The following is a 24,176-nucleotide window of genomic DNA, read 5'->3' as shown; positions in this document are numbered from 1 at the left end:
GACTTAAACAACAAACCCAACCTTTCATTGTCAAGTAACAACATTTATTCAGCACACATGAAATTGATGCGAAGCCATCATCAACCAGTGGGATCCACTTACTCATTTTAGTTGTACAACTCTCAATTCAGAGAGTCCAGTGACAACCACAGGGCTCTTTTCTTATTAGCATATGCATTAAAAAGGTTAACTGCTAATGCAAGAAAATTAACATGTTACAGATACTGGACAACAAGCTACACAAGAACTCTATTTTACGACAAGTTAAGAGAAGCAGTTCTGTGTAGGTCTTCCATGAATATAAATACCTTTAATAATAATAATAATAATAATAATAATAATAATTATTATTATTATTATTATTCTAATAACTAGCCATTTTTGCTGCTGTGTTTCTCTAAATATATTTATAAATGTTTGTATTGATCTTATATTATTTTAACAATTTTAAAAATATTATGATCTGGATGTTAATGTATTTTTTCTGGTTTATGTATGTTGCACGTTTTTATGAATTGTGAATGTTATTGTTGACTTTTTGTACTGAGCCCTGTGGGAGAACAGTAGATATGCTACAGAACAGGTTTTCCTAGTACACATAATAAATAAATAAATAAATATATATACTGTATATATATCTTCACATATTTACATAATTGATTTAACTCTCATGCAGTAAATGTTTTAAATTCAAATTGTAAATAATTTATTATTTGTATTTTTCCACAGGCGTTTTATACATTTTTTTGTTTGTATATATTTTTGTTAAAGAGAACCAATCTCCATGAATAAATATAATATAATATAATTGTATCTTCATATTATATTACAGTATTTCGTTTTGCAAGCACGGTAGTCTAATGGTTATGACATCAGGCTAGTTATCTGAAAATCGTGGGTTCAATTCACACTTGAATAATTTGCACATTTCTTTTCGCAAGAAATTGAAAATCTACTGAGTGTTCGGTACGATAATACGTCAGGTAGGGAAAAACCTCACTCTGATATTTTGTTGATGCAAACACAAAACATTATAGTATTTGCAACACCCACTGCTACTTGGGGATAGTATTAAATACTAGTCACTAAGCGCAAGTTTGGTGGTCTAGTAGTTATGACACCAGGCTAGTTATTTGGAGGTTGTATGTTCAATTCCTACAGAATCACTTGCAAATTTTGTCTGCAAGTATTGAGTATGATAACACATCAGGTAGGGCAAAACATCACTCCTATATATTACAGATTTTGCTCTAATTCTCAACGGCGGTCCATAGTTCACCGACGGAGGCTAGGTTCCCTCTGACCAATTGCTAGCACAGCCACAGCTTTTGTACAGTTCCTCTGGTCAAGCCCAGCACTTTGAACCCAAAATTGGGCAAATTTTTTGGATTGCCTTATACCTGGGGAATCCCCTTTTTAATCAACTATTTTTTATCAACTATAACACTTACTTGTCATTGCTATTTGTTCAATATTCAGTTCTTATAATTTTATAAATTTTTAAAAAAGAAAGCAATTTTCAGGTTTCTCCCTAACTTATAGATTATTTGTCGCTTTCCTTTTTCTCCTTTTTTTCTTGGGTACGGAAATTTTGATATTTGAATTGTCTTCGTTTGAAATGTCAATTATAAATCTTGTTGGGGAATCATCATCCATTTCGTTCGAGTTTGTTCCTTCCGGTTTAACATATTCCGTGAGCAAAGATGGGTTTGGTGCCGTAGCTGTTGGGGATCCATTAGGAAAGTGACGTGAACAAATCATTGTTGTAATTTTCGGACAGAATTTTTTCTGATCCAGTGGCATAGCTGCCCTCACTAATCTCAACCACTCAAGCCTTGTGTGCGGCTGGAAACTAAGGGACGGGAACGTAAACATAGCTGGTCGGAACTCTGAGTTTCCGGATCGGTACTTCATCCGGATGTCCGAGAACGGACAGGTTGGTATCACACAGCAGTCCTCGTCTGATTTGGCCCAGTTAGTACAGGTATCTTTGTGTTTAACCTTTACATTTAAGGTAAGCATATTACAAGGTTGTTTGGGTTCTGCAACGAAAATGGAACATTGATAAATATTAACATGTATTTCATTTTGAGTACTACTATGGAAGAAACTGCTATGAATGAATTTCAAATGGCGAGTACAGTTACTAGGGAGCTTTTGATCGGCGTGATGATGCAAAGCTGGAAGGGATTCACTCATCCGGGATCATCATACGTTCTCTGCACAGCATAGATTCGGGCCAAATCGTGCCCTAGAATCCAGGCATGTGTAGGTGACTTCTTAGCAATGCCATTACGTTCTACTGTCGTGCAATCGAAAGCACCCTACTGTTACTCAGTGAAAGCACCATGAGATTTCACCAAACAGGGTCACAGGTCATCACCGATAGCAAATCAATCAAGGTGCTCGACAATAATTTCAAGTTCTTTGACAGGGGGGGTCCACCCCGACCTTAGCCCCACATTGGTATGAGCAAAGGCTCTAATAATACGCACCTCAAGGATGGGGAATTTTACAGATGGAAGGTCCAGACTAGGGGCCTAGGGGCTGGAGATGTACAAACATTTGTGTCTGAAAATTAAATTTGAACGCAATTTTCTTTTCCCACATTTTTTAAATTTATGGTGGAATGGGGGTGGGGGAAGGCGGGGCACCAATCCCTTGAATCTACCATTGTTAAATACCACAAAACCTTGAATTGAAGCCCTGGGCTTCTACTTTTTTCTTGCAAACTTTGGATGGGCTTCTTTTCGAGATGGGCTTCTTCTTGAGGCTACTTTTGCAATGTAAAGAGGAGGGCTTCTTTTCAAAATGAATGCTGTAAATTTTGGGAATTACTACTATAAAACTATAAATAGGGCCACTGTAACATCAATCTGTATCATTGAATGTATTAACTGGCATTAAATCACCTAATCACTGTATGAACCAAGTGTGTTTTTAATTTATTTTGTTGCTTTGAATTCAAGTACAGTGTTACAGGTACTGTACTGTGTCAAAAAAAAAAAGCTCATGCCATTTTGAAAAGAAGCCCATGGGTGATATGGGCTTCTTTTTGAGGCTACTTTTGCAAACTAAAGAGGGAGGCTTCAATTCGGGATGGGCTTCTTCTCGAGATTAAGCCCATTGGGCTTAAATTCAAGGTTTTACGGTAGATTAAATTAAAAGCTGCCACCTACGGTTCATAGACTCGACCTCAACTTTATCTGATGATGAAGGCTGTGTTTTCTGCTGTTTAATTTTTGATAACCCACATCCTGGATTGTTATCTGACTGAATCCTTTTTTGGTTCAATATGTTAGCTTTGAAGTGCAGACTACAGAAAAAAGATGTATGGTTCTCTAGTCCAACATACAGTGTACTTGACATGAGTTTCTTTAGGAGATTCCTTCCAATTGAATCATCACACAGCAGATTTAGAGAATAGTAATTGATAATTTTTCTAGAGCTGGGGTGTGATTTAAAGTCGGGCCCATAACGACAATTCCGGATGCAGCAATATCGCTGAGCTTTCTTGGCGAGTTCTGTCTCATTTGACAACACATTCTGTCCGAATAAAACAGGATTAGGAAATTTTTCCGATGGACATCCATCGATGAAATGTTTTCCACAGATACTGAGTATTTCCTCAGAGATAACTGTACCGAACTCATCCTCAAGGATTTTGTGCCATGCACTACTCCTTTCAACGTCCCCGCCATCAGGGTAATGAAGCAGAAATCTAGACTTTCGATATTCTGATAGAATGTTGTTGCAGCAATTGGGAACAACACAACCAACTTCTTCAAAATCTACAGAATGAATGAAAAAACAAAATTAGTATTTCCTTTTTTAGAGAAAATGTGTCCATTGAAAATCAAACCACAACCTTGGCCTAGTAGTTAAAGTCAAATTGCTGGTGAAGGGTTTACATCTGATCTTAGAGTAGGCCTAACATGAATAACAGTGGCGGACCAAGGAATTTAAAATAGAGGGGGCCCAGGAAGGAAATTTCAGAGGTGGATGATCTATACCTAATTCCCCCCACAATAGTTGAGGCTGAGGTACGGCAATTTATGATTTTATTTATTTATTTTTTTGGAGGGGGGATGGGGGTTCTGAACCGGAATTCCCCCACCGCCTCGGAGTATCATAAAACCCAAGCTTGTACAGTACAATGTAGATAATCCACAATGGATTTTTTTTATAGCAAAGTGCACAGTACCATTGAGTTATGCAGGCTGGGTTTTTGTTTTTTTTACCACAGTTGAAAACGATTTTGTAAATAAATTTATCTTCTTTGGTGTCTCATAAATTACATTAAATTAATCTTTCCTTTAATTCTAATTTATAGTTTTCAGAAAAAAATTATCAATGACTTGCTACAAATATGAAACAAACAGAAGATCCAATTTATAACATATTTTAATCTGTAAAGACAAAACAAGTGAAAAAATATCATAGAAGTTTATTGCTTTGGTTTTCACTTTGCATGGTGTTAATATGCCCTGTGAAAATATATTGATGTACTGGAATCTGAGAATCAGGTAGTTGTTTGTTTTTAATGTTTTGTAACTCTAAGTACTAAACTTACTTGGCCTTTCTGAAAATTGGAATAGTTCTGCACCAAATTCCTCGTTCATGATCCTCTGCTTTTTGGTAATATTATAGTATAGTATCTGTGTTAGAAAATTGATAGAAAACTACTGATCAGAATCAACATATTCACAAGCACCAAGAGAGTGGGGTTGGGGGGGCAGTGCCAATACTGTAAAGTGTGAGTGCTTCCAAAGATGGTAAAAATGCATTTCCATGTCTTCATATTTCTAAAGTAAATGACAAATTTCTGTAGCAGCTAATAATTTGCCTTAAGTGCAAGATGTGGGTTGCTCAAAATTGCACATAGCTTGTCGGGCAGTTGGACTAAAAGAAATATATAAATAGGCCCACGCCAAACCAACACGTCTGTCACAGTCTGAAAGTGTCATTTCTGGCCATACAGAGGTTGCTATTCTTAAAAAAATCTCATTTGGGAGGAGGAACTCCCCTCTCAAACCCTTCCTCCAGCTCGGGCCTACGAGCTCAAGTCCCCCAGTTGGACAGCTCAACTCATTTGGTTTATTGCCGTTCTGACTTATTACCGTTTTGGTTTATTGCCGTTTAGACTATTCTAGGCCAGGCCTCCCTATTAACTCTAGGCCTAGCTAGCCAGGCCCGCCTACCTACCTAGTAGTAGGGCCTAGGCATAGCTTAGTAGTAGTAGTATTATAGTAAGTAGGCTAACTACTGTAGTAGGCCTAGCCTTCTAGGCAGCGCATAATCATCTTCCCCTGAAAGGCTTAGCCAATTGCAACATGTAAAAGTAATGCAATATACTTACAGCAAATGAGTGTTTTATCACATTAGGTTCTACTAGCCTAGGGGCCAACCTAGGATAACATTTTTATTTATTGTTTCTTTTCTGTGTGGTTTTGAGCAGTATATAATTTTATTTTATCTCCGTCTTCACGTAGTTGGCGCTCTGCAAAAACTTTTCTCAGATTTTCTACCCGTTCTATTTCCTTTTAATTTAAAAAAAATTCAAATCAAATTACATCAAGGGGAAAGTAATTTAAGCCACCCCAAAAAAGTAAAATTGTAGATCAATATGTATGAATAAAATTAAGCTCAGCCCCCACCCCCTAAAAAAAATTATCAAAACTGTATTTAAATAATAGTATCTGAAAGCCTAATTAATTAATAGACCCCCAATTTTTAAGAAAACATATTAAACGACATACATTTCGCCAACAATTTTTCTTCTAAGCAAGCAACCTCCTTGTTGTAAGTAAGGCCTACCTTGTGGCGAGATGGTCGACAGATAACGCGCCCCGATGTCACTCACCTAGATGAGTGTCATTTTCGATGGAAAAATATTTCGGCTAAGATGTTTCACCGAACAGGGATAGGCCTATGTCGCAATGTCTTTTCTGCAACCCCGATACTATACCGTGGGTGGGCTTTTTTTTTCAGAAAAAAAGGTGGTAACTCTCAAAGCGGGATTGCTGATAGTGTTCAGGGAATTTTACCAATTTTTATAATTAGTTCTCAACTTATTAAAGAACATTTATCAACTTTCTAATTAAATGCCTTCTGTGTTGTCAAGTGCGAGCTTTTCTCATTTTGTTTGTAGTTTTGGTGTTTTCAATATTTATGATTTTTAGTCAGTGTATTTAAAGTGTACTCCAGAAATGTGCCGATCAAGATAACACCACCGTGGGGGGTTTTCTAGACGCCCGAATAGCCCTACTTTTGAGGCGCTTTGGGAGATTTTTTTTTTTTTCGTTTTCTTTATCTCATTTTTCTTTTCTTCAAAGGGGGGGGGGGGGGGGGGGGGGGGGCGGAGCCGGCCCGCCCCCCCCCACCATCAACTCCCCTGAGTGTTCTTGACTGAGGCTGTTTAACGTATTTTGTTGTGAATTGTAAAATCTATCCTAATTTTCTAATTTTTGTTATTTTTACTTCTCCGTTACAGAGGTTACTTGAATAAAAAATAATGATTGATTGATTTTCGAAACCCAGACTCAACCGCCTGTGACGAACTACAAAAAAATGAAATTAAATAATATCGGAAGTGTATGATATTTATAAATAAATTACTGTATTATAATATTACCGTAGTTTTCAATTGAAAATAACAATGAGAAACAAGAAATTTCCTTACCACTCAATGTATACACATTAAAAAGTTTGTCAGTGTCATACTTTGCAGGGCGGCCTGTTTTCTACAAGGCGAATTTATTCCCGCGAATCGAACGCGGGAAAAACTCCGATAGAATTTTGAAATTCGCCTGGAAAACAGGCTTTACTGGTAATCATAGAATTTTTGCAGTAGGCCTATAACGTCTGTGAATTAGAGAAACAGAATCATTCTCAGGGGCGGATTTAGGAAGGGGAAGCCCCCCCCCACCAACTTTTGGAAAAATTAAAAAAAAAAAAAAAAAAAAAAAAAAGGAAAGAAGAAAAAAAAAAGAAAAAGGAAAAATTGATCGCCCAAAACGCCTTAGCGGTTATTTTCGGGCGTCTAGGAAACAAAATGCTGAAGGACCCTCCGTAAGGCGGTGTTATCGCGATCGACCCCCCACCCACTTTTCGGCCACCTTCGCCCCGCTCTCTCCCCCTTTGACATCTCTGGATCCGCCCTTGATTCTGTGGTCTGCGTTTTTATGCAAGTTATTGAATTCTTCAATTCTTTTAATTGAACAATTATTTTTTTATTTAATGCTTGAGGTTTTCCATATTTACTACGAATCCCGATAGAGACACGTGTTTCTTAAATATTTATTGTCATCTTTGATTACCATTAGTGGAGGTGTATCTCCATACTAAAGTTACTATCATGTAAATAAAATAAAATCACCTTATTTGGAAATTGCACCTTTGTATCTTGGTGCATCCATATTGAAAAATACAAAGCACAGTACAGTATTACACCAAACACAGTAACACGGCTACATAAGTACGTTTTCAAAAGATAATAACTTATCAACAATTTTGGAAGGGACTAATTTATTTTATTCCAGATCCCAACAGTGTGTGGAGACACCAATACGATTACGAGGGTCGCAATAAAATGGAAAATACAATAATTATAAAATAAAATATGAAAAATATAGTTTAATTTAGTAAACTATCAGTAATAAGGTACTTAAGATAACATAATAAGATATGTACAAAATATAACTGAAGCATTTAAGATAAATGAAATAAATAAAAAATAAATAATAAATAAAACAGATACATAAATGAATAAATAGCGCCCCCTCTAGGATGACTTTCCCGCGTCTCATCAAATCACTCAACCAAAAAATCCCCTCACCTTAGCTTGTTGGTTTTGAGCGGTCTGTTAGCTTTTTACTCGTCTTTCGTCCCCGCTCCCCGTTTCTGTTTTGCAGGTTAACTGAAAGTAAGTATTACAACGGACTTATTTTAAAAATATATACTAGCATTTCAAACTTAACTGATTGATTTCATTCGTTGATAAAAGCAAGGAGGTAGGCTAGGTAGATCAAAGTTCGTTATTGATTGATGTCGCCGGTTTCAGATTCAGGCCCCCGGTATTTTATGTGATCTGGTTGAGTTGAGCGGAGCCGCTCTTCCTGCTGGAGCGAGGGGCTTTTTTTATTTAGTCGCTGTGTCTGTCACGTCTAAAATGACTGTAACAGATTAAGATGCCGTTTACCGACGTTGGTGCATTTTTTATTTAGGCCTAGCTGCCTACCTAGGCCTCCAGTTTGATAGCACTGAACATGCTAATATAATAGGAAAAGCCTCTCTGAGAGTGAGGTAATTATAAAGTAACATGTAATGTTTTAGAAGAAGGGTAGCTCCTAGACCTAGCATGCCTAGGCTAAGTGTGGTTTTCATGAAATTGCTACATGCCACCACTAACAGCTTTCGGCGACGCTGATTGGTCAGGTGATTTAGGGAGAGCTATTACAGTATGATACACAAACAAAGCTACAGTAGTATCTGAAAATAATAAAATCTGACTCCAGTGGTCAAGGACTTGTGTACATGCCAGCTATGATGTGAGATGGCATGGGCATAGGGTGGGTTTTTTGAGTGACGACACCCCCTCCCCCCCCCCATAATGCAGAAAAAATTATAATCAACCTTTAATTGATGTCTGAGAGCTCCTGCCATTTCTGGACATCATAATGTCCAGAATTTCAGGTATCATAATCATACATTTTCTTGTTTTAGCACAACCATGGTGGGCCTGAGGGGGTATAGACTCTCCATTTGTGATAGTCCCTCCCTGGGGCCTGGATTTGCCACTGGCACCCACCCAGACTGAAAACCAGGCTACACCCCTAGATACTGTAGAACTACTATAGGAATATGGGCAAGTTAATGCTTACCATAACTTGTATTTTTATAGAAACATGGCTCCACGTCGATCCAGTAGAAGAAGTCGCCCTCCAACACGATATGGCTACTCTGCACGCTATGAGCCATACCCAACGTCTCGTAATGCGGAGCGCATAAGTGATCTCAGGGTTCAACCCGGAAGGCGTAATGTCTCCGATGCAGCTATTGTGATCCCACGTCCACCATCATCAGGCAAGTGAAATTGTTTTTATTAATGGGGGAGGGGCCGGGCCAGCCCCATTCCCCCTTTGGAAAAGTAAAAAAAAAAATAAAGAAAAAATTTATTGCCCAAAACGTTTCAGGTTATTGTCGGGCGTCTCTGGATCCCCTCTGGTGGTTTAGAGGCTTTTAATCCTCATTTTGTTGAATTACTGGCAATAATATTTCTTAAAGTAATTGTTGTTTTTTGTTGTTACCATATTTATTCGAATGAACGCCCTGCTTTAAACGCCCCTCTAGAGCCTCATTTGGAATATACTTCTTCCTCGAATCAACGCCCTGAGGCGTTTATTTTTCCTCGAATAAACGCCCAGTTAAATAAATAAATAAACAAATCTAACAGAAGCATCATCATTCTCAACACATTATATTATTGTTTTACTCGAGTAGAATTACATTTTTTTCAACCTGTTTTGGAATAAGACTTGATGGTCACAAAATTTAACACATATTTAACACTTCTCAAAAATAAATGCCCCGGGGCATTTATTCAAATAATATGGTACTGTATTACTATTTTATTATAATTACATTGTTATTACTAGATTATAAATATTATGTGTAAATTGATTTTTTAGCTGGACAATTAAAAATAAAGAGCATAGATATGCTATTAGCAACAAACAAACATGACCATCACACGAGTGAATATGAAATTGACGAGTTAATTTTAAGAAGAGGACAATCTTTTAATATGGAAATTGAGTTCCAACGCGACTTCAAGCAAGGCCAAGATGACATCATAATTGAGCTTCGATTTGGTAAGTATGTTCAAAGATATAGGCCTACTGCCCATGCAGCGGGGAAGGTGGGGGGGGGCCTCCAGAAATTTGCCGACGGAGGTCCGACATATCTGACAAGGGGGTCAGCTAAAGCCTCGGTCAGATCCCGGTGGTAGGGTTCATCGGAAGAGTTTTTATGGCTTTGTGTGGTCCAAAATACTTTTAGACCACAATGTTAGGGATTGGCAATCAGAATAACATTAGTTGGATAAGAAAATTAATATTTTTAGTCTGGCGATCTCATGATGGGTTGGACGAAGAGAAAAAAATTTCCCAACCCCCACCCACTAGTTGATTTGTATGAATTTGGTAATTTTTGTTAACATTTTTGCAGTGTAAAGTTACTGAGAGAGCACCATGTTGCTAAAATGAATTCATTTGTATTTTACGGATAAAAGTTATCTGTGTTGAATTGAATAATTGGAAATATTACTCACAAACATTTAATTATTTGGTCTTTTCAAGGATCAAAAATAAATTGTCAGTTAGGTAGTAGAAATTGAAATAAAACCAAAATATTGTCATATGTACATATATGGTAAGTTAGCAAAGAGTAGGATATTAATCACTGTCTTATTTAATAAGTGGTAATCCCTTAGACATTACAAACATGCAATTAAGATGCTCTACATGTGGTCACCAGGTGATAAACATAATACTGAAAAAATTTAAAGCCTTCAAATTAGGGCAACGCAAATCATGGGGTTCGATTTCCACCTGAATCACTTGCAAGATTTTCTTCGCAAGTATTTGGGAATAAACTGAGCATTCAGTATAACATGTCAGGTAGGGCAAACATCATTTCATACAGATCATAATGTTCAAGAAAGAGGGCAACTGGGAGACATCCTATCACTATAGCTTGAAAAACCCTCAATATTTTACGTATAGAGAATGTACTTCTACAGTACACAAACTCGTCTATAGGATTTAAAATTATGAGAGGCTTTTGTCCTCCCTTCTTTTTTGATGAGTTTATTAAATTAAGTGAACGGTGCGAGGGCAGACTAATATATTGGAATGCTAAAGGCAGTATTTTAAAAAGTTCAGCATGTTTCATTTCCAAAACTGTGACGGGAACGGATATTATCTATTCAAGAATCCTTTATCTAGGTTGTAGTCTGTAGAAAAATAATGTGGGTTGTAGACATTTTAAGGGTGGGTGGGTGATAACATCGGTAAACTCTAAATAATATGAGTGAATTTTAAGGATGGAAAAATGGGGTTAATAAGGGTGGATGGAGGGTCATAAAATTAGCATTAGACTGGGTGGAAAACTTCAAGGCTCGGTGGCCCCGCACATCTCCGCCCACCATTACCACAGCCCTGCCATATCAATTACAAGTTTTAAGTTTGCTCTCACCATCTCTCACCAAGCACTATATCTCATTGTATTGATATTAACTGTTTATGTTTGCTTACTTTTTATAATCTGTTTATTTATGACCTTTGCCTTTCAATTATTTTTATCAATCTGTAGTTTACTTAAGTCTGCTCTCAGCAAGCACTATATCTCATTGTATTGACTATTAACTGTTTATGTTTGCTTACTTTTTATAATCTGTTTATTTATAACCTTTGCCTTTTGATTATTTTTATCAATCTGTAGTTTATAACTTTACTGTATGTTTAAATTTTGTATTTATTTGTGTAACTTATTGAAAATTACAAAATTATTTTTTCTCCTGGCAAACGATATATCTACTTGACTGGCAAATAAATATTATTTAGGCAAAGGAAGGCCTGTTTATACTTGCAACGATAAATGATAAAAAGCTAAAAAGCAATTTTTCATATAGAAAATAAAAGAAATAAGAGTTTTTACACTAGGACGATTCGATAATGATGACTTATCTTGTATACAATAAAAAATAATTTCACAAATCAATTCAAATGACGTTGTAATCATTGAAAAATGATTAAATGATATTAGTAACAACGATTTTATCGTTTTTCCATAGTTATGACGTCATTTGAAATGATTTGTCAAAATATTTTGTTATCGTATATCGATAAGTCATTATCGAATTGTCCTAGTGTAAAAACATTTATTATTTATATTATTTTCTATGAACAATTGCTTTTTAGCTTTTTATAGTTATTGTTAACGTTGCAAGTATAAACAGGCATTTAGAGAGTGGAGGTTTTTTTTTCCCATGAGAAAAACAAAAAATCTGTTCCATAACAGGAATTAAAGTTAAGGCCTTGAAATTTGAATGCAAGCGTCTTTAACCACCAACTCAATTTCAATTTAAATAATTCAAATAATAGTAATACTATTTAACAATTTGAATTTGAATAATTGCGGGTTCAAGGAAGTTACTCATTGCATCAGCCTTGGGCTTATGCAGCTGAACTGAAGACAGCCTTGGGAGCCAATGAAAAGCAAGCTCTAAGCAGGAAGTGAATTACCCTGGATTTCTTTTGTTAACTGAAAATGCTGTAGCCTAGCGTAGGCATTCGCTATGCATTTTACTTAATAATGCTTCATAATTTTTTGTGCTTGAATTTTCATGTGCTAACAAAAGAACATTGTACACTCACTCTTGCAACGATTTATAGAATATCATTAGAATTCATTTCTTGGATGATGATGGCTTATAATATTCTACAGGTCCTCATTAAAGACTACTTTTAAGGGCCTGTTTCTGCTGGGAAAAAAATTAATTAAAAATTACTTTTTTACTCGCTGTAGAAACTGGACCATTTTGAAAAAAGCGATTAAAAAATGGTTAGCGTGCTTGAACGGCAAATAACCGATTTTGAATGTGCGCTTTCTAGCTGCAACACAAAACGTGATTATCATCAGGCGAAATGTGACCTCCAGGTGCGTCAAACCACTGCAAAGCTGGCTCGTATCTGTCACACATGAGTTTGTTGATGTCCTAGGCCTAGAAGCTAAAACGTCAAAAAACATGTATGTGGTTAGGGGAATATTGGGCCTAGGCCTGTCCGCTCTTCTGGGCCTACCGTTTTCTGGGCACTCATTAAAAAATTGGTTTTAAAAAATATAATTATTTTGTGTTTACTGTATTAGTAGAAGCACACCTTATGACCGGGGTTTCAATGGTGTTTGAGAGCCTGCGGGTTTAAGCGAACGATTGCACTCCCTAAAATCTTTAGGGATGTGAAAAATAGAGCACCTTGCATTGAAAATCACTGACCTTATATCTAGTAAAACCCCCCAAATACTGCAGCAATTCTTTTTTTTTTTAAATTTTAATCAAAAAGTTTAATTTTCATAAATACACAATACTGTATACATATCATTTCCAATCTGGCAGAAAATTGCTGAAAATACAAAATAAATATGGTAACCTAATTATATCTTTTATTAAAAAGTAAAATTATAAAGGTTATCACCACCTTCCTACGATCTAAACTTCTAATTGTTGTAGTACTGCTAGTCATTGTGCATGTGTTTGTTTATAAATAGAAATCCAGATGATGCAGGCTTATAATTAATTATATTAATAGGAGCCTGTGAGCTGCATGGAATATAGTATATTCAGTTACTAAAATAACTTAAGTACTTTAATGCAAGTACTAGCTGTATATGAATAAATATGTTGGAATATTTTTTTCTGCTAGAATGTATTTTTTGTGTTGTTGTGAACAATACTTTGATGACTGCAGTAGTAATCATGTGTATAGAGTATTCCAGCTTAAATTTACCCCTTACCCCAAATAATCACTTGCCTAAAACAAAATTAGTTGTTTTTTAGCTCACATGCAATTTACAAATAACCAGCCCTGGTCTTTAGCAGCTTTGGTCTCTAAATAGAATAATAAGACATTTGATAATGTAGTCAGTAGACTGAACTTTTCCATGTTTGTACTAGCATACAGTCTTTCTTCCACCTATTGTAGTTAATCCTTTCCACATCACCTTCTATATTGTCTTGTGAACCATTTTTGTAGATAAGATTACTCTTCTATTTAAGTGCCTGCTTTTGTATTATCCAGCCTGAATCTTGAATTGCTGATTGCCGAATAAAAATCTCAACTTTGTGACATATACATTGTTGTACTGACTCTGTATGTTATAGTATGTTTCATTTATAGCCTATACCCGTTACAATAATATGAGGCCACAGAAAAGTGGCCTTTAATTAATTAGAGGGAGACCAATATTTAAATATTAAAGGTATCAGTGAAGACAGAAAATGCAACCATTCTTGTGTAATTATTTATGAGAAAACATGTCAAAAAACAAAAAGTCTGTTCAGTAACTAATTATTTAGCCTGGCTAACAAATTATGATAGGCCTATAGAGAAACAATGATAAGGTGGGATTATTTACTTCAGTGATGAAGTTAAATCTTTCATGATTCTTGTACTGATACTTACATTACATATTTAATACTGCCATGTGTTAAAGGTATCCAGACGAGGTAAATTAAAGTAGTGTGCATTTCAGTAGTTATGATTGGGGCATTTAACATCATAATATGACACAATAAAATTATTTATAGTTTCAATTTTGAAGGTATATCACTTGCGGTCTGAAGAGAAATGGGATTATGTATTCTTTGCAGTACAGATAGTGAAGAAGACAAGACACTTTTTATTTGTTTGTTGCGTTCTCTTAAACATTTACGTTTAGAGGAGTTAAATAAACTTGATTATAAATAAAATAATGATATTTGGGATCAATTTTTGAATGCTAATATTCAATTAATTTATGTCTTAGGCTCCAGTACTCTTTCTCAGACAAAAGAAGTCGATAAATTCTTTGATGAATTTTGTAAAAATTATATACTATATAAAACAAAATGTGCGTATGGTACCTCTGAAGAATTGACAATGTTCAAATAAAGAACAAAACGTAGAATCAATTATGAATGGCCTCACAGTCGTCATTCTTCAAATTTACCATAAATCCTTGAGTAAGCGCCACTCTCTAATAAGCGCCGCAGCAGATGTGATGATTTTAGCCAAACGCCGCTCTCGAATAAGCGCTGCAGGGCATTATCAAGAGTACATATTCAGCACAACGACGCTGCAAGTTAGGGGTTATTCTCCTACCTTTACCTTTACATATTACCCTGTGTGTAAAGAAGCATTTTGAGAAACAAGGTTCTAAATACAGTGTTTACAGTGTTCAAATGGATAATAACACAATGAAGACCCAAGCAGATCTTTATTAACGTTTATTATGTAGAGCCTAGATAGGCTATCGAAATCCTGTACAGTACTGGGTATGGATGGCCTTTAAATAAAATAAATCCTACATGTGCTTAGGCAGTATTCATGGTAATACTTTAGATAGGTAACCTGGGAATGGGCATAGAAAGCGCCTCTTCCATATTTTTTTAATAAGCGCCTTTCTCGAAAAGTGCCACTCTCGAATAAGCACAGCACTGAAAGCCTCCAAAAATTTTGTTGTAAGTGCTGCAACGCTCATTCAAGAATTTACACTGCTCATATTTTATTTTCGAATAATCAGTGGATCCTTTGGTTTATAATATAAAACAAATGTGGAAAAACAGATCTGAAATTAAGCATTTTCAAACCTTTGTTGTAGATGAAGTCTAATGTATTACTGATTAATTAATAGTTCATTTTTTCCCTCTACTGTACTGTAGTATTAACTGATGTTACAAGTGGCTCTTAAAAATTCATGACAAGTGGAGCATAATTATTTTTTTATTTTTTCAAGTTTTCAAAGGGCTGCTAGTACCTGTCTCATCAGCCAAACTACTTATCTTTGTTACGTATTGTACTTAAGAATTATGTGTTCAATATTATGTGTTCAATATTTCGACATAATTATGTCATCATCAGGAATCAATCAGTACTGAAAAAAATAACCAGAAAACAGTATTTGATTATTCATTATTACCCTTCATTTTGTTTCAATCCTGAATTGTAGCAGCATAAAATTGCTGCTTTTAAGAAGTATTGTAGTAAATGTATATAAACAAAATGTTTCACTGGCAGTGTAGATGTAACAGCAGCATTACAAGAATTATGTAAGTTTTTAGTTATTAAATTGAATCAATCACCATGGCAAAAAACAATAAATATGACATCATCACTTTTTGATTTATAATTCAGGAGGAAATTTGTTGATCAGTATCGCAATATTTTAAGTTGGATTTTACTAATTCATTGATTCACCACATTACATTCTGTTGCCCATCAAAATAATTTGATTCTTTGTTTATTTTAGGAAAACGTCCTCGTGTTTCATACGGATCTCGCATTATCATACCTCTTGTCAAGAAACAAGTGGAAGGTGACTGGGGTGCCAAGGTAGTCAGTGCCAAAGGGAATAAGGTTTCCCTGTGCGTCTACCCAGGGGATGCTGAGATGATCATTGGGAGGCACGCATTGCTCGTGCGGACACTGGCCAATGGCTCTAATGAGTACGAGTTTGAGTACAAAGACGAAATTTACATGATCTTCAACCCCTGGTTCAAAAGTGAGCATTATCTTTTAACCTATCATTAAAATAAATTTTTATTTAATCCTGATAGTACTTTTTTGAGAAAGTAAGCATTTTCCCTACCATGATTCAATCCCAAGACGTTGAGGCAGTTTGGCACAGCGGGAAGGGTTTGGTTTCCCAAACTCGAGGTCTGGGTTTCAACCCCTTACTGTGCATTTCACTTGTGTCCTTGAGCAAGGCACTTTATCTGCATTGCTTCTCTCGACCCAGGTATATAAATGGGTACCTGGTGGGGTTGCCTGTTCCAGCGCTGATTACCAGCAGCAACAACCAGGGAAAGGAACTGCGCTTTATAACATCAAGGAAAAGGCTCATTATAAATGCCAGTTACAATACCAGTATCAGATTACCATTGCAGATGCTCTACCAACTATACTATATAGCTTGTTTACCTTAACAGTTTATGGGCTGACCAACTCTAAAATAGAGTCTTAAAACCAATTTTTTTATATTCTATCTGAGCTATTCCTAACAGTCTGTCATTTAAAAATGAACGTTATTTTCCTCCAGAGGGCGATGTGTACATGGAAGATGATAAAAAGCGGCAAGAGTATGTGATGAATGAGTACAATCTGTATTACTATGGCAGCAAACGCCAGATAGGTAGCTCACCCTGGTATCAGGGTCAGTTCGAAGCAGTGGCCTTGGAGTGTGCGTTGCTGCTTTTGGATAATTCAACCCTAACGCAGCCAAAGCGTGGAAATGTTGTTGAGGTGGCCAGAGCCATGTCAGCGATGGTAAGTCATTTTATTTTTTAGCTCTGTCGAGAATAGCAAATTTTCTTTGACAAAAGAAACTGTTGTATGCCCATATATAGTCATGATGTGATGTCATCATGACCATATTCAGGCATGTCACATGTCTTTGTCAAATCAAATTGAATATAGAGTAAATCCTTGCTGTGCCATAGGGCTGGAGATATCTCCAGTTTCAGGTAGTGTGAAGCGGATGAGAGTCACTGGAGTGTGATGTTGACCCTGGGTACGAGACTGTAGATGACTACCAGCAATTGGCTGGTACCCATTGATACAGCTGGGAAGACTAAAGCAATATAGTTAAAGTACGTTGCTCTGGGGCAAAAGCGAAATGCATGGCGAAGGAGAGAAATTAAATCATTTCCACTGCGGCAAACCAATTTCAGAATAGAACTACGGTCCAAATTAAAGAGAGTTTTAAAATAAGAGCATAAACTGTGGTAGGTAGTCTTTATAAAATCGTTTCTACTATGACAACTGACCAACGGTTGAAATAAATTGACCAATGATGTCATGCCAATGGTAGACAGAGCTACAAGTTATTGTTTGGCATGGGTGACGCTTACTACTACAACCTTAACATCGGCGCTGGTTCCAGTTATTGTTACATAGTACTAAACGGCAAGGTGTTTGCAAACACTTTACTGTGCCAAGCCGCCCTATTTCGGACATTTATCAATGTACAAATCATACATAGAAATTTGGGTTGGCTCTGTGTGATGTCACAAATACATACTCTACACAAACATGTGTACACCTACAATAAATACAAAAAAAAAAAAAAATTGAATACTATAATTATTTAGTGCCTTAATATGGCACAAAAAATGAAACATAGCAAAACATGAACAAGGATATAATTAAAATTAGGCCCTAAATATTATTTTTTAATTTTTGAAGAAAGCTAATGGATAGTGGTCCTTCATAAAGGAAAGCTGGGATTCAAATAACATAATTATTCTAATCTAAGAATTAAAATTAGTTGATAAGGTATTTTCATATTAATTGATGACAGGTGAACTCTCAGGATGATGATGGTGTCTTGGTCGGCAACTGGAGCGGCGACTACGAAGATGGTACATCACCGACCACATGGAATGGTAGTGTTGCTATCTTGGAGGAGTATATGAAAACAGGGCAGTCGGTCAAATATGGACAATGCTGGGTATTTGGCTCAGTCTTCACAACATGTAAGTTATTAACTATACTTCAAAATCTTAATTAAGGCAGGATTAGTATTGTAAATCTTTCAGTATAAGCCTATTGTTTATTAAATAATATCTTAGCGTAAAGTTTGGCTGCCCATTGCACTAAAATTTACAGTAATAAAAAAAGAACTGCAATTATTATTAGTTTATACATACAGGAATGATAATGACATAATTAATGTTGAAATATTGAATCCTGACACGATGGCATGCATTTTGATACTTGGAGTATGTATAATTATTCTATCTTATCCCTGAGATTATACATACAGTACATAACATAAATTATATAGCACTATTTCATGAAGATCAGAGCGCTCAAAGCAGGGACTGCATTAGCTCATACAGTACCTTTCTTCCCCCCCCCCCAAGGGTGTCATCGTGTCTGAGCTACTCTCCTCGGTCCACAACAGAGGTTGTATGGACCAGTACACCGGAGCAACCCCCTACTCGTCCTGAAAGGTGTACTGGGTTCTTTATAGTGCGCATGAACCAATTGTGTACACTGGGCCTACGGTTTAGAGTCCTTATCCGAGAAGACTTGTTCCACCACCAGAACCATAGGCGAGCAAGCCGTTCGAACCAGTGCTGATATTATGGCTGTATGTTGCCCCTGCCTTAACCGCTCGACCATTCGACTCGCTTATGGTAGTAATAGTGTAATAAATAGATTTTTTTTTTAAATGTTCCGTTTGCTCAAACATAGTGACATTTTAAAAATAGGGATCAGTCTGTCAGGTTCAACATGAGGAGCTGAAAAACTGTAACTAGATATATACAATATTTTATATAAATTACAGTATAATTTGACATCGAAAGTTACATTTTTTTCTCCTTTTGTCAGTGATGAGAGCTCTTGGTGTACCCACAAGAACAGTCACCAACTTTGGCTCTGCCCATGACGCCGATGCCAATCTTACACTGGATTATCATTACGACGAGAATGGTGATCCACTGGATGATTTGAACGATGACAGTATCTGGTAAGACACAGTAATCTTCTAAGTTCTATGTTAAAGTCAAAAAGTATTAAAAAGATGCTGATCAAAGCTTGTAATGCTGCAAAAATTGAAATTCAAAGTATACTAACTTTTATTTCTTAAATTGGCCTTTTGAATGGATGACATTTTGTGCTAAAAGTGTCATTACTGTAGTAGGTGGTGATCTTTTAAAAAATATTAGGGGAATACTTGAAGTGATGACAACATTTGTCTGGGGCAGGGGTCCCAAGTTTGAAGAAGTCACTTCTGGGATATCTGGTTAAATGAGCTTTTTCAACACATATAATTTTGTATTTTGCTCCACACAGTGACATCCATTGGCATTGACTTCCATGAGACAATTAATTGATAATGAAGAAGTATGAACATACAGATATTATGAAGATTTTTGCTTGTTTGTGGGAGACTCCCACGAGACTTATGACCCCTGCTGGTGTGCTGCCTAGAACCTTGGCAGTGTCCAGACAAACAGCCAGTGTGGTGACAAACTTCCAAATATCCAGGCCCTTATTTATTCTAGTATTTGAATTTTCAAATCTGGTGGTGTGTCAAGAGTGAAATCCTTATAAATCCAAGAATTTTGAAATTTTCTGTTTCTAATAATTTTAGAAACCTGTTCATTATTAAAAACTAATTTTCTCAAATTCACAGGGAGCGGGGTAAGGCTCTACCATCCTCACCATGATTTTTGGTTTATGATACTTAGTTACATCTTTTGCTCATTGATTTTAGGAACTTCCATGTTTGGAATGACTGTTGGATGGCCCGACCTGACCTTCCAGACGGTTATGGAGGTTGGCAAGCTGTTGATGCCACGCCTCAGGAGACTAGTGCTGGAATCTTCCGTATGGGACCTGCGTCCTTGACGGCTATCAAGAGAGGACATGTCTACTTGGATTACGACACCAAGTTCACATTTGCTGAAGTGAATGCAGAGACGGTTGATTGGAGAGTCAGTGACAACGGAAGGGTACGTCAATAAAATTTTATTTATCTTTTAAATTGATGTTGCGTAAACTAGGGGCCGCGAAGATTTTTTTTTAGTAAAACTGCTTTATTGATATAGTAAATATGCAGTTTGTATGAAATTTTGTTACTAATAGAACAGATAATGATGTCAAATTATTGTATATCGTAAGAATATGGAAGTAATTTTCATGATCAGAGCTTCTTGCCAGGTTTTGGTACATTGATATTACTATTTTTTCTCAAGCAAATGTAAACATTGACACTGGTACCATCATAACTACACTGTTGTCTTTTCATAGCCATACTTTAACAGGACCGATAGCTACCTAAATCATTTGCGATATTTTCCGCAAGTATTTAGTGATGTATTGAGCATGTAGTGCAATTTCACATTTTGTCTGATAGAACAACATTAATGTTATATTTTAAGTTGGTAAAACACCAATTGAAAATTTAGTTAAATCTGGTAACTTTGACAAATGTTTTTGGTTTTAAATTCAGAACTTTGAAGTCATTAGGACCGACTCTGACTATGTGGGCATGAACATAAGCACAAAGGCTGTAGGACGCGATGCCAGGCATGATGTCACAGATGAGTACAAGTTCAAAGAGGGTATGCTCTTATCTCATACTTTCCGCCTATATGATTTGCAATTAAATTGAATTGTTAATGTTAAAGACAATGTATATTTTTGTATATCACATGAAATGCATTCTAATCTTGCAGAGGACACTTCCTGAGTCTTCCCCAGCATGTCCCATCTATTTTGTCTTGTTTTTTTTTTTGTTGTCAAAGATTACAGCTGAGATCAACAGAAATAAAAAACTACAGCAGTTTAAAAGGCTGATATAAAACAAGTAAACATAGAGTCAATGTAAAAGTTCTATAAATATTTTTGTATATTACATGAAATGCATTCTAATCTTGCAGAGGACACTTCCTGAGTCTTCCCCAGCATGTCCCATCTATTTAGTCTTGTTTTTGTTTTGTCAAAGATTACAGCTGAGATCAACAGAAATAAAAAACTACAGCAGTTTAAAAGGCTGATATAAAACAAGTAAACAGAGCAGATGTGCTGTAAAGATGTGTGAATATACATCAGCCCATATTAAATTGTTCCTCCAATCAATAAGTAATCTTTCTCCAGTTCTATAAATATTTCTGTTCTTTTCCTCAGGGTCAGTTGAAGAGCGTACTGCCGTGGTGACTGCTCTGCGTACCATCCGCAAGAAGAAGCGTCTCAGACCGACCAAAGAATCAGATGTCACTTTCTCTGTCAGCGTTCCTGATGATGTCATGATTGGAAAAGACTTTGAAGTGAAGGTTACTGTCAAGAACACAAGTTCCTCAACCAGAAACCTCTTTGTCAACTTCAATGGCAAGACTGTCTATTATACTGGTGTCGTCGCTGGTCTAGCCATCCGTGAAAAGAAGACTGCTGAACTGAAGGGAAATGCATGTAAGTGGAAGAAAAATTTTTTAAACTAAAGAGAATCAATCACTGATCTTCAATCATTCAAGTTTTAAAAATCACGTCACTATGCTTTTGACAGTTCAGCCACAGCTAACTTCCCTTTTCTGATAAGAATTCAGGATTATTTCGATAAAGATTAAACCCTTATAGTCTCTCATTATGAGGCTTAGAAAGTGGAGTTGTTTTTGGCTGTGAGAATTAGTTAATAGTGACATACTGTTTTGTGTTTCCTTCAGCGACAACAATGGTCTTTAAGCTCCAAGCTGCTGAATACTTGCCTGAACTAGTGGATTATGCTGCCTTGAAGTTCTTTGTGATGGGAGGAGTGAAGCAAACAAAGCAGGCATTCTCTGGCACCTACGACTTAACCCTTCGAAAGCCAAAACTAGATGTGTCTGTAAGTTATAACCTCAGCATGTTTGAAATTTTTTTTTTTCCCAGACTCTTATTTTCCTGATGATAATTATTCCATCTGTGATGATCATGGTCAATGAATTAGTTTTCTTAGCTGCTCCCTTTATGGTGGGAAGCCAATAAGATAGTGTTTTTTCTAAGCAGCCCAACTTAAGAGTTGTAACTTGGTGGTTAAGATGCTTGCTTCCAATTCTAGGGTCCTAGATTCAAATCCTGCCATGTCTTTGGCTGCCGGAGGTCCACAAGCAACCAGTCAAACTTTCCAATTTCAAATGATAAATCAAAATTGGATTAACTTAAAAAATAATAATAAAATAACCCCCAATTGTACAATTTGATTTTCATTCCTTGCAGGTTGATGATAGCACCGTTACTGTTGGAGAAGCATTTAACCTGCTGGTGAAGTTCACCAATCCGCTGGACACTACATTAACCGAGTGCGTGTTCCGTGTAGAAGGTCCAGGAATCGAGGGCGCTAAAAACATTCCATACAGGTGAGTGTTCAGAGAATTAAACTGTAAGCACTTGAGATAATAATATAATAACTACCAAAAACCATGTGACATGCCTAAATATGGTCATGATGACATCACATCATGACCTTATATAGGCATATCATGACTATATATGGGATACAACAGTTTTTTGTCGAACATAATTTGATTGTGTGGATAAAGCTACTAGCAAGGCGAGACTTTTATTATACCTTGTTTAGCGAACCCGCGGCGCCCACCAATAATAATGATTTCAAATTTAAAAAAAATATTTTTGGCCAATCAGTACACCCTCTTCCACGAAAAAAAGAAACTTTCAGAAGAAATAAAAGTTTTTCTTTATTTTTATTACACCTGCCACTGCCTTGAAATCTCCAGAAATAAGAAATGTATGTTTCTTCCTAATTATATAAATTTAAAGCATTTAACTATCCTAATACTACAATGTCTATTTGAAAATCCTCCTCTGATGATCTTAAGGTAACTAAGATTCGCCTAATTGTAGTACTTTTTCGCTAATGCTGATGATCCACTACTTGCAACTATCTCTTTTCAAATGGCAAAATGTTTTCATTGTTGCAATTGAATAATTGATAATTACACTTATTAAATGAAACAGCTACTCGCATTATTTAATTACAATAATATATTTAACCTTGCACGGTGTGTGATAGGTTAGTAAGGTCTCATCTTTGTCATTTTCAGAAACATCAAGGCCAACGAGCACGTGCACTTGAGTGGTCGCTTGACCCCAAAGCGCAATGGAAACCGCCAATTCATCGTTGGTTTCAACTCCAAAGAACTCACTAACCTCACTGGTTCCAAGAGTATCAACATCTCTGCTTAAGCATCAGTACTAAGAAAGCCCATTGGAAATAAGATATTGTACCATAGAGTATTATTAAGTGCTTTTTTGCTTACGAGCTCTAAAATCTTATTCTTCCAAGTGAGGCTGTTTGTATCAAATTAGTTTTTTAAAACAGCAATTGATAGTCAACCGCTATACTGAACATAAATGTTTTTAACTTTTCTTAACAAGAATATTTTTGTATTTCATAATTGTAATACACTATCATCTTAAATTTTGGATACATATTTTTTTTTTTATAAATATGTATTTCTATAGATCTTTTTATAAAAAAAATAATACACATGGTGTATTGTACCAAGAGAAAAATCACGAACAGACCTAAATAAAATAAAGCAATTTCTAAGTATCGGTGTCTAGATGTAAGTTGATTTATTTTGTTAGATTAGACCTATGTTTTTTTTTTTTAAATAATTATACATATTGTTTTGCACATGGCACTAAGTGATGAATTGATAGAATTTCGTATTTTTTTAGCATTCATATCATTTAATATCTTGTTAATCGAAAAACTGCATAATCATTACGTGGTTTCTCAAATAATTGCATATGCAATACATTGATGAAAATGTGTCCAAATAATATAAAATATCAGGAATATAATAACTTAGGATTGTAGTGCAAATTTTAGTCAAAGGATCTTGG

General features: G+C 35.9%; 2 protein-coding genes across 2 annotated transcripts; one reads left to right on the top strand and one right to left on the bottom strand.

The window, feature by feature from the left end:
• Nucleotides 1-764: 764 nt before the first annotated feature.
• On the bottom strand, nucleotides 765-5,491 carry LOC117110078. Its single transcript, XM_033252661.1, has 4 exons — nucleotides 5,360-5,491; nucleotides 4,574-4,658; nucleotides 3,180-3,791; nucleotides 765-2,042 (listed from the first exon to the last, which is right to left on the bottom strand). Exons 2-4 carry the CDS (start codon nucleotides 4,620-4,622, stop codon nucleotides 1,537-1,539), a joined length of 1,167 nt encoding a protein of 388 aa, XP_033108552.1. The 5' UTR covers nucleotides 4,623-4,658; nucleotides 5,360-5,491; the 3' UTR covers nucleotides 765-1,536.
• Nucleotides 5,492-7,778: 2,287 nt separating this feature from the next.
• LOC117110075 (protein-glutamine gamma-glutamyltransferase K-like) lies at nucleotides 7,779-23,937 on the top strand. The gene is made up of 13 exons (XM_033252657.1): nucleotides 7,779-7,924; nucleotides 8,903-9,084; nucleotides 9,690-9,872; nucleotides 16,069-16,320; nucleotides 16,858-17,084; nucleotides 18,118-18,292; nucleotides 19,155-19,293; nucleotides 20,044-20,281; nucleotides 20,782-20,893; nucleotides 21,459-21,740; nucleotides 21,992-22,152; nucleotides 22,524-22,663; nucleotides 23,369-23,937. The coding sequence occupies exons 2-13, from the start codon at nucleotides 8,907-8,909 to the stop codon at nucleotides 23,508-23,510; spliced, it is 2,229 nt and encodes a 742-aa protein (XP_033108548.1). The 5' UTR covers nucleotides 7,779-7,924; nucleotides 8,903-8,906; the 3' UTR covers nucleotides 23,511-23,937.
• Nucleotides 23,938-24,176: the final 239 nt, after the last annotated feature.

Source organism: Anneissia japonica, unplaced genomic scaffold (genome assembly GCF_011630105.1).
Source record: "Anneissia japonica isolate Jap-2015-1 unplaced genomic scaffold, ASM1163010v1 scaffold287588_len240510_cov160, whole genome shotgun sequence".
Taxonomy (NCBI): Eukaryota; Metazoa; Echinodermata; class Crinoidea; order Comatulida; family Comatulidae; genus Anneissia; species Anneissia japonica.
This window is presented reverse-complemented; position numbering and strand designations above follow the sequence as displayed.